Source organism: Miniopterus schreibersii (genome assembly GCF_964146895.1).
Source record: "Miniopterus schreibersii genome assembly, chromosome: 8".
NCBI classification, from domain to species: domain Eukaryota; kingdom Metazoa; phylum Chordata; class Mammalia; order Chiroptera; family Miniopteridae; genus Miniopterus; species Miniopterus schreibersii.
The window spans coordinates 8,753,650-8,764,337 of record NC_138109.1 but is presented as its reverse complement, the minus strand read 5'-3'; the positions used below and the strand labels follow the sequence as shown (position 1 = coordinate 8,764,337).

Sequence of the window (10,688 nt, the reverse complement as noted above, 5' to 3'; positions counted from 1 at the left end):
AAGTGAGAGACTCTACAATTGGTAGCTGATAAAGTGAAAGGGGCAGGGGAAAGGGTCAAAGATGGTCCTCAGTAATGAGCTAGTAGTTGACAAAGAGGAAAACAAGCAGAAGATGGGACTTAAGAAAGAGTAGATGTGAGCACAATTTCAGATTAATTGTATTGGGAGGGCCAGGGTAGGGATGTGGGGGAGATATCCAGATAGGCACTTGGTGACTTAAGTCTTGAGCTCAAGAAAACTCAGGGCTAAAATTAGAGATTTGGTCGTCTGGATGAGACTAAGAAAGACTTCTCATTCCATATAGTATTTCAGGTTCCTGTAACCTTTGGAAACATCTTCTAAATTTGTCATGGGATCTTGACTATACTGTCTTCAAGGTCTTTTGGCCATAACATTCCTGCTGAGACCCTCGCTCCTCCATCCCAAGCTCGTTGCCTGTTTCACCTCGCCTGACCTGGTCTTTTTCCTCCTGCGAGGCAGCAATCTCCCCTCCCTCAGGAAGCCCTCCTGGGTTGCCCAAGTTAATGCTAACTCCCTTACAGCTCACACCCTCTTCATTTTTTTTTTTTTTTAATATGTCTTTATTGATTTCAGAGAGAGGAAAGGAGGGGGAGAGAGAGAGAGAGAAACATCAATGATGAGAGAGTCATTGATTAGCTGCCTAGCCCGCAACCCTGGCATGTGCCCTGACCCAGAATCGAACCGTGATCTCCTAGATCCTAGGTCGATGCTCAACCGCTGAGCCCCGCCTGGCTGGGCCGCCCTTGTCATCTTTGAGATCGGGCTACTGCGGGATGGTCTAACTCCCTGGAGGCGGCTTCTCGTCATCTTTGAGATGGTGAAGATGGGGTTAAATCGTGTGCTTCAATGAACAGCGTGTGCAAAGACTGTAGGACAAGGGGAGCACAGCATGGCCAGTGTGGCTGGAGCACAGAGTGTGGGCCAAGAGCAGTGGGGGGAAATGGAAGGTTTTAAATGGGGGTGGTAGAGTGAGGGGCTGTAACACGACCAGCTTTGCAATTCTGAAATGTCTATTCTGGCCTGCGCCCTGGAGAGCACGAACCCAAGTGGGTCCGGGGGGATAGAGGAAGACCAGTTGGGAGGGTGTAGACGCCTGCTGGTGAACAGAGTCTGGGGCCTGTTCAGGCTTTTCTGTGTCCTTAGTGAACGTAGATGTGTCCTGTGGAGATGTGCAGACTGGAGCCGACCTGTTCTTTTGCTGTTTAATCTGACTCATCTCCTCTGTAAACAGCAAGGTTATTGAGGGTGGAGATTCAGTTCTGTATTTTCCCCTAGGTTGTAAATCCCTATGACACCAGGAGCACAGTGAATATTTAGACAGTGACTATTGAAAATCGCTTCAGGGTACCACCTTTAAAAAGCCTGAAAGGAACATTTATTGACATCCTTAAATTAAGAGTACTTGCTATTTTGTTCTACTTTTATTTTCTAGACATTTAGATGGAGGATTAGATGATGCAGAAACAAATCTGGGTATCTCAACCCTTATTGCTCAGTGAGGACCAGCAGCATGGGCATCACCTGGGAGCCTGTTGGAAATGAAAAATCTCAGGTCCCACCCCAGACAGGATCCCCAGGGGATTCCCACTCAGATTAAAGCTTAAGGGGCTCCTGGGTGTCTAAGCAACATCCCTCCACACTTCTGTGGGTAATATTCGTACCTCGGGCATGTATTACATCCTGCCTGGTATGGAAGCCTGTGCCTGTGGTTTCTTTCCAGGCTGGGAATTCCTGGAAGGTACACGCCAAGCACTGTGTATGGCCCTGGACCTCTCATTGCATCAGGCACAATGACAGGAGGGACACCTGGGTTTCGGTCCTGGTTCTGCCACTTACAGGCTGTGTGCTGTACCTTCTGTGAGAGGATTCTCAAGCCTTCCAAAGGACCCGCCCCGAATCTGACTTGAAAAATGGAAGATGGTGGCAGATTTCTGTACCCAGTTTACTCACAGGCTTCATCTAGGAGGAGGCACTTGGCGGGTAGGAGGGAGGTGACAACCAAGTCCGAGTGGATGATGCCCGGGGCATATGAAGAACCTGGGCTGATGTTACTCTGAATAGCTGCCCTAAGGGTGCATCAAGGCAGATGGAGGCCCAGCGGCCTCTGCACAGTCACCCTATGAGACAGGCGCTAGTGACACTCCTTTTACAGGTAAGGAAACAGCTCAGAGAGGGTAAGTGACATGCTCTGGCTCCCAAGAGTTCATAGGCTCTTGCATGCTAGCCATTTCAGGAAACAAAGAGCCCAGGAGGCTCAGGCTGGGGCTGCCAGAGGCCAGGGACAATCAGGGACTGAGACTCAGGACAGGCCCACCAGACCTGCTCCCAAGGCTTTTCCAGAAGATTCCAGCTTTGCCTAAAGTTCCTATCAGCTTAAAAAGCAAGCCAATGTCATCATGGGAGAAGCATGACAAGGACTCTCCCTGCAGACATCCTATGAAGCTTGGGCCACAGATGGAGCTGTGAGGACCTCATGGCCAGGGCCCTGGCAGCTTCCGAGACTCAGCACCTTCCGGGGGCCATGGAACTGCGGGGCCACCACCATACCCTTCAGGCAAAAAGACTCAGTTCAAGATAATCTGTTCCCTGGCTCAAAGGCCCCCAAAGGCAGCTATGAACAGGGAAGAGAGTTTGGGAAAAGATGCGGAGTAGGGAAGAAATCTTTCTACGTGGTGTGGAAGTCATATATGCCTGAGCCAAATTGTACGCCAAGTATCCTGCGTGTGTGACTCTGGGTGGGGTAAGATTTGCAACAGTCTGTTATTTTTCAGTCCAGAAAAGGCTGAGAGGTTCGGATGTGGGGGAAGGGACTCAAAGCAAAGGTCTGCCACCTACTGTCAAAGATTTAACACCCGAGTCTCTGAGTTTCTACAAGGTTTGTCAACACAGACTCTTAGCACCGTAGCCCACTTAGGCTCCCTCAGTTAGCCAGTCGTTATTACCAACTGGTGATTAATTTGCAAAAGGATTCTCCCTCTGACCCCTATACCCCAGTCAGAGTTCAGCACTTTTCTTCAGTTGAATTTTTATTTTTTTCTCCAGTTACGGTGGCTTAGTGCTTTCTCTTTGTTCTTCCTCAACTTGTTCACTGAAATCCTGGCTGGCAGTTATATCAGCAGAACTACAAAACCAAAAAGGCAACAGAATTTTAGTGCTGTTTCTGTGTCACCCGAGGAGACTAGGGGCAGGGGGAGGGGACATGGAAAAGAAGGGTCTGGAGCCACATGGAGCAGAGTCCAAATCCCAGCTCTGTCATTGTTAGCTGTGTGACTTTGAACGAATCACTCATCTGTAAAATGGGATCATAATGTCAGCCAATGTGAGGATACTGGGTAATAAATGAATGGAAATTTGATGCCAGACATCCGGTGTGCTCTTAGCTCATGGTCAAAATATCATGATTATCACGAATCACTTGATTAGACTTTAGGCCTTCCACATGGCAGGGGACACTACCCGAAAAAGTGGTCAGAGGCCATGTAGCTGCCACCTCTAAGGGAGGAGGGGCTGGGTTTGCAGCAGGCAGAATGTCCTTTCCCCCACAGTAACAATGACAAGAGCTATCTTTTATTGAGCACTTACTTATTGGGGGCTAGGAGGTATTAACACGTATTAACTCGCTCATCCTCACACCCTACGAGGTAGGCACTGTCACTCCCATTTTCACAGGTAAAGAAGCATCTCGGAGAGGTTAAGTGACTTGCCTAAGCTCTCATAATACTAGTGGGCGACAAACTCGGAATAACGAGAATGGTGGTTCCTAGGCACCAGGAACATACGTGCCCAGGGCTTTTTTGGAGGGTTGTACAGGCTGCTCACTGCACGAGAGAGCCTGGCAGAAGGGGCGAGCTGAGGCTCAAATTCAGCCTCTGCTCTGTTTGCCAAGCTCTGTACCCTGGCGCAAGGCTGTGTCTACTCGGGGGCAGGGACACCATTTCCTAATTTGACAAAGACACCATATGAGCCATCGGAAGCCCTATTAATGCTTCATGTGAATCACCTCTCCTAATTCCCACAGCAGGTCTGTGGGCTAGATAGTAATATCCCCATTTTATAGAGGAGGAAATCCAGGCCTGGAGAGTTCAGGGCACTTCGCTAAGTCATTTTGTGAGCGATAAAACGAGGATTTGAACTTGATGCCGAAGCCCATACTCGAAACCACGAGGCTGCTGTCCTGGCCCGATCCCTAAGTGCTCAACAGATGAATGAAGGGAAAAGACACAATCGTCTGCCTTTCACATTTAAAACTAGGGCAGATCTAACGAGGCCCCAGGGCTATCGAGGCCCCCAGTCAGGTCCAGAAACTCGATGGATCAGGAACTTGGAGCACTGCCTTTCATGCTCCAGACTGTGTGACCTTAAGCCTGGCCGCACTTCGGAAGCTCAGTTTCCTCGTCAGAAAGCGAGAGCAGTAGCATAAAGGAACATTTCTCTAGCTGTTTGCAAAGTGTGGGTGCGTACATAGTCCCCTTCACGTCAGTCACCGGGGAAAGGCATCGACGCTCTTGCTCAGGGAGGGAGTGCGACACTCAGGGTCACCCAGCGAGTGGGGCAGAGCAGAGACCCGAAACCAGGGCTGCTGACTCCCGGCCCCACGCTCAGCCTGGGGCTCCTTGCAAAGAACTTGTGGAGAAGCCGCAGCCTGCCTGGTGGCCCGGACGTCACACGGTGCACGTGCAAGTCCTGTGGGACTGGAAATTGGCCTTAACCACATGCCTGAGCTCCTTCAGAAGACATGGCAGGAAGGAGCACTCTGGACGAGTCTCTGCTTGGCTCCCATGTCTGGAAAGAAAACCTCTGCGTTCGCAGGAGCTGGGGCAGCCCAGGTGACAGCCTTGGGTAATGTAAGCGTTTCCAGAGCTGCCTTGGGAAGGGAGGGTGGCCTGGGAGCCCCTGAGGGCGAGGCCCCTCTGCCGGGCTCAGCCTTCCTCATCGGTGGCTGAGGCCAGGTTCAAAGGAAATAACATCTGTGAAAGCACTTTGTAGAGAGGTGTGGTCCAAGTGCAGTGTATTGTTTTTCCTCTGTGGATCTGGGGGATGGGGTGGGAGTGACTGATTCCCTCTGTGCTCAAATGACGGACTTTCCCAAACTCTGACAAAATGGGGGCCGCTGCTCCCATCCCAGCCGGGTGCCTTCCAAACAAAAACATGCATGCACTCTCCCTGCCTCACCACCACCAACCCGCCACGATCTCCAGCTCTGCTGGCCCACTCTGCACAGGCTGGGGAGCCCTCTGGTGCACGAGACCCCTTCTTGGCTGTGGGCACACTACTCCTTATGTGGGGCAGCACCTGTGGATGACGGGGCGGGGGTAAGGGAGAAAGATACAGACCTTCCAGCGATTGCCACACTCATTGCATAAGACAAAGGTAGTCATGGGCTCATCAGCACTGCGTGTCTGCACCTGAGACAGAAAGACCACTCAGGAAGTCATTCCTCCTGCTCTAGGACCTCCCATAGCTCCCACTGTCTGCAAGAGGAGGTCCAAATCCCAATAGCTTAGCACGGCTTTTCCCACCCCACGCTGGGAATTCCCTTATCGCTGAGAACCCTGTCATGTATACCTTCTCCTCTTGCAGGCCCATCAGCTCACTTCCAGCATCTCACGGCTCAGCCTGGCCTTTGCACTTTCACTCTTGTTGATCTTTCTGAACTGATCTTTCTTTTCTTGCCTCAAGACTCATCTCCTACACCAAGTATTCCCTGACTCACCTCTGAACATGCCCTGTTGGGTGAGCTGGAAGCACCTCTAGAGATCACTTAGTTCATTCTTTATTTTACAGGTAGAAGAACAGAGGCCCGGAGAGGAAAAGAGATTTGAGGATCACTGGGACTATTTAATGTTATGTTTTCTAGTTTCTCATCCCCTTACCCAAACCATTCAGGGGCAGGAACCGGGTTTTCCACAGCAAATCCCGGGCATTTCCAGATCTAACAGTCGCTGTTCTGATTTTCTATAGATGGCCATGACATATAGCGCGTAGTCCCTTTGCTGACACTCAGCTGTGAATGATGTCAGCTGGGAGTCTATGGGGTGGGAGGTAGTCCCGGGCTCATGAGGGAGCCCAGCAGTCGACCAGGAGGACACAGCTTGGTGCAGCCTTGTCACTGGAGAGCAATGACAACTGGAGGAAGGATAACACTGGGGTCCCTCTGTGAGACAAACCTCGCTAGTGGGTGGTTACTTCCAGTGGGAGGAGAGGCACACGAAGCACACCTTCCACACAGAAAGTGCTTGGAGGAGCAGGAGCTTGCACAAGCATCTTAGAATTTATTCCTGAACTGGGATTCTCTGAGGATGCTTCCTGAATCGCAAGGCTGACTATTGTGGCTGCAGCCACAGACCCCCACAAGCAAGGTGCTCTTGACAAACCTTGCTTTCAGAGCAGACGGGAGAATGAACAGAGTTCCAGGATGACTAGGTACCAATCAGAATCCAAGAACACTGGTGCCCCAAGGGCATAATATGTGCCACCCAGAAACAGGAGGTGGTTCTCTGGTTTAAAGTCTTCCAGAGAGGGGCCTGCACAGCCTCGTGTGGCTCCCCAGACAGGGGCAATGGTCTTCTCCCTTAGGACTAGGGATAAACAACCCCTTAGGCTTTACACGCCAAGGTGGCTGGGAGGCAGGCAGGAAGGTCCAGATCTAGATTTATTACTACCTCTGCCACTGACTATCTTTGCCATCCTGGACAAAGCTGCAAAGTTAGTCCCCTGTCTGGGCCTCAGTTTCCCTGTGTGTGAAGTGAGAGAGCTGAGTTTTATATTGCCACGTTCCCTTCGAACCATCTGTGACTCTACAGTTCTGTGCTCTGTGTCTGGTTCCTCTCAGTCCTGCTGCAGGCCCAGCCAGAACATGCCGGCCCAGCCTCACAGACACAAATCTGGGTAATTGTACATGCAGAAGGTTTTCTAGAAGCCACGGGCACATATTGGTGTATCAAGATGTGCCCTTTTCTCTGCAGCCTGGAGTTTTAACCCTGTCCCCCTCTGGCTCTTCCCTGAGCTCTCTCTGGTTCTCCATCTCTCTGCCCCTGTAGCTTCCTCCACCAGGGGCCCCTCCCCTCTTCACCTTACCTGGTTATAGGTACAATTCTTCTTCTTGCATTTCTTGCACTGGAAGAGGCCAGTGGTGGTGCCGCCCGTTTTGGCCATCTGGTGCTCACGGATAGCCTCCTGGGTCATGGCGTTCCTCAATTCCCGAAGCTCGTCACTGGCCATTTCCTGGAGAGAAACAGGTCTGCTCTTCAGGGCGGGCCTTCCCATTCGTTCATTCAAAATCTACTGGACGCCAATTTAGTGGATGCCTTTAACTGCATTGGTATGCTGGTAAACCGATTTTGACCGTAGGGGTGGTTGATTTGTAGTATTTACCACTTTCCATGGTGTAAATATTTCCATCATGGCCAATTTCAAGCTACTAATGTGATATAACTGAATACAGAGTTGGGAATAGCTACACGGAACCATCTCTCTTGAGCTGGTAGGAGCTGGTTTCAGTCTACCGCTGCCTCTAAGCCCTCAGGATTCAGATAAGATTTGGTTCCTGTCCCCCAGGTAATGCTAATCTGGTGTATGAGCCAAGCATTTACACAAGATAGTGCCATAGCCTATGAAGTAGTAAAACAAAGGCATACAAAGTTCAGGGAAAGCCCCCCCTCCAGTGTGGGGCTCCTCACTACTTAGGGGCAGGAAAGGCTCATTAAAGAAGCTGACATTTGAACTGGACTTCAGGGTCCATTCTAGGCACAGAGAATAGTCCATGCAAAAGATCAGAGGACAAGAAAAACATGTTTGGGGAAGGGTAACTGGAGTGGGGCTCAGGGTGAGGAGTGAGGGAGGCATGGCTGGGGGTCAGACTGTGGAAAGATGGCCTTACGTGCTACCTAAGAAATAAAAATAGAACAAAAAATCTATCCACTCACCCACCAACCCATTTATCTATCTCTGCCCTGACTCATTTAGAAGGCGGCAGCACCAGAGACACACGTAGTAAGTGTGGTGATATAGAAAATAAGCTAGAGCCCGGGCGGGCGTGGCTCAGTGGTTGAGCGTCGACCTAGGATCCTAGGCGATCGGGGTTCGATTCCCGGTCAGGGCACATGCCCGGGTTGCGGGCTGCAGCCGATCAATGACTCTCTCATCATTGGTGTTTCTATCTCTCTCTCCCTCTCCTTTCCTCTCTCTGAAATCAATAAAGATATATTTTAAAAAAAGAAGAAGAAAAAAAAGAAAATAAGCTAGAAAAGTGAGGGAGATTAAGGTAGAGAGACACTCCTCACACTGTACACACTGCTAGGGAAGGGCCCAAATATGAATTTGATAAATATTTGTTGAGCACTTATGATGCACCAGGCACTGGTCTCAATGCCGGGTGAACAGTGAGCAGAGAAAATCCCTCTCCGAGGGCGGACAGGACGTCCACTCACCAGCTCTAATGGGTATCTCGGAACCCACTCCATTCTTTGATATGTCTTGGTAGACAGGAAAAGAGAGGAGGAATGAGGGAATCAAGTGGGCAAGGAAAGACACAAAAAGGGAGTTAGGGGACACACAGGGACGCAGAGAGGGATGTCCATCTACATGGGCACCCACTGTCCCAGACCTTCCCTGACAGCAGCCCCTGTCCTCTGAGCCTCACGCAGCAAGCAGCCCAACACAAAGCTGTTATTTTTCTTATTGGAGCAAAAATGGTCCTAAAAGATGACCCCAGGAAGAAAACCTCCTTGACACCCATGTTGACTGGGTTGCTGGCAGGAGCGGTCCTTGGCGGCTGGCCCTGGCAGTCCCTTGTCAAGGGCCTGCTGGATTCCTGGCCTGCTCCCCTCGGCCTGGCCAGCCTCTTCCTGGGCAGGGATTGATCATCCAATTCGCTTGCCCTGTTCTAGCGATCAGTCCTTGGGTGGGGCCCGACTTCATCCACATGTCTGTCTTGGCCAGTTGCTTTGCTGGGACTTCTGGGGCCTGTCTCTGTCCTAATCCAGACACTCAGCTCTGTTCTGACCTCCGGCTTCTGGGAACTTGCTGGGTTTGGCTCAAACCTGTGCCAAGTCTTGCTTCTGGTTCCCCTGGGCTTGGTTTCCCAACATGGCTCTGGAATTGCCTGTAAGACAGTCTCTCAATAGCATTCCCACAGCACACACATAAAGGGAAGCAGAGGGACCCCAGAGCCCCGCAGTGAGGGACAGAGAGAAATAAACACAAGGCTGGCTTTCCATAAAGGTCACAGCTTCACCTTGCAGGGAGGGAGCATACGCTGTAAAGCCAAGCTGCAATGTGTAACTCTGGGCACACACTGCTATTTGCCTAAAAAGATCAGATATTTTAAATTAGGCAGAAAGATAACCCTGATCCACCTGCGCCAAGTTCCCTGTTTTATCCAAAAGCCAAGGATATTATCCTTTTTATTTTGGGTAGTTGAGGAAGTCAGTGAACACTCTCTTCAGAAAAACATACAATACACACACACACACACCACACTTACATACACCACACATACATAGGCTAAACACACACACCACACACACAGAGGCCCACTCTCACCAACAGTTTCAGAGGATTCCCAGACGCCCTGAGGCACACCCAGCCTCCAGATGTCGGGCATTTCCCTTCCCCTTCTCCGGGCCACTTCCCTTTCCCAGTGCTTAGTGGCGCCATCTCCAGATGCTTGCGGGGAATCCCTCCGTCAGCTCTGGCAGCAAAGAGCCCTCATGCCTGAGGGCATGCACAAGGTCTCCCCAAGATGTAGACTCTGAAATAAACAGCTCTGGGTTCACATCCTCCATCTGTCACTTATGAGTTGTATGTGGCCTCAGTTTTCTCATCCACAGAATGGGGATAACATTTCCTCTTTCATCGCATTGTGCTGAGGGTTACATGAAATGGTTGGTGAATGGGCCTATCATTTACTAATTCTGGGGAGGGCTTTTCATATGTTAACCTTCTCAACTCATTTAATGCTTAGGAGATAGGTATTATTGTTGTTCCCATTTTACACATAGGAAAACTGAGGCCCAGAGAGGTTGAGTGGCTTGTCTAAGATCGCACAGCTAAGTGGCAGAGACCGAATTCAAACTCAGGCAGTTTGGCACAGCCCCCCCCCCCCCCGTTTGTAACTTCCTCGAACAGGCTTGACCCCTTTTCCTTCCCTTACTGACCCTCTCAAGCTGGAGGAAGTCTTCCTTCATATAAGTTCCCACGGTGGCTCTATTATGGCACTTATCACCTGTCTTATGCATACTTGTAAAATATACATACTTGTAAGTACATCAGTCTCCCGACCTTGGCCTGTGCTCCATGGAGGCAGAGACTCCTGACCTGGCTGGGGCCCAGAGCTGGGTAATGGGCTATGGGACTGAACAAGGCAGGAGCGGGAGGCTGGGAACAGAGCAGTGAAGAGGGGGTGGTCTGAGAGCCGACAGCTTGCCTCCTGGTTTGAGTATTTTCTAGCTGTGTGATAGGCAAATCAGTTCATTCCTCTGAGCCTCAGTCTCCTCATCTGTAAAATGAGTATAATAAACATTCCCACCTCAGTTGGTGTGAAGACAGAACTGGCCAGTGTGTCTCAAGTGCTCAGCACAGTCCTAATATGTATTAGACGAGTTCACTATCCTGATGGCCCAGAGCCTTCAGAGACAGCGAGTCCAAGATGGTCTGACTGTGAGCCC

The 10,688-nt window shown here is 50.6% G+C and overlaps 1 protein-coding gene across 1 annotated transcript in view; it reads right to left on the bottom strand.

The window, feature by feature from the left end:
- Positions 1-1,376: 1,376 nt before the first annotated feature.
- The window catches only part of TCEA3 (transcription elongation factor A3), a 31,523-nt gene continuing 22,211 nt past the window's right edge, over positions 1,377-10,688 (bottom strand). The window contains exons 9-11 of the mRNA XM_081146049.1: positions 7,099-7,245; positions 5,355-5,426; positions 1,377-3,142 (exon numbers count right to left, since the gene is read on the bottom strand). Of these exons, the coding sequence (XP_081002175.1) occupies positions 3,134-3,142; positions 5,355-5,426; positions 7,099-7,245 (228 nt within the window). The 3' untranslated portion in view covers positions 1,377-3,133. The remainder of the gene's footprint in view (positions 3,143-5,354; positions 5,427-7,098; positions 7,246-10,688) is intronic.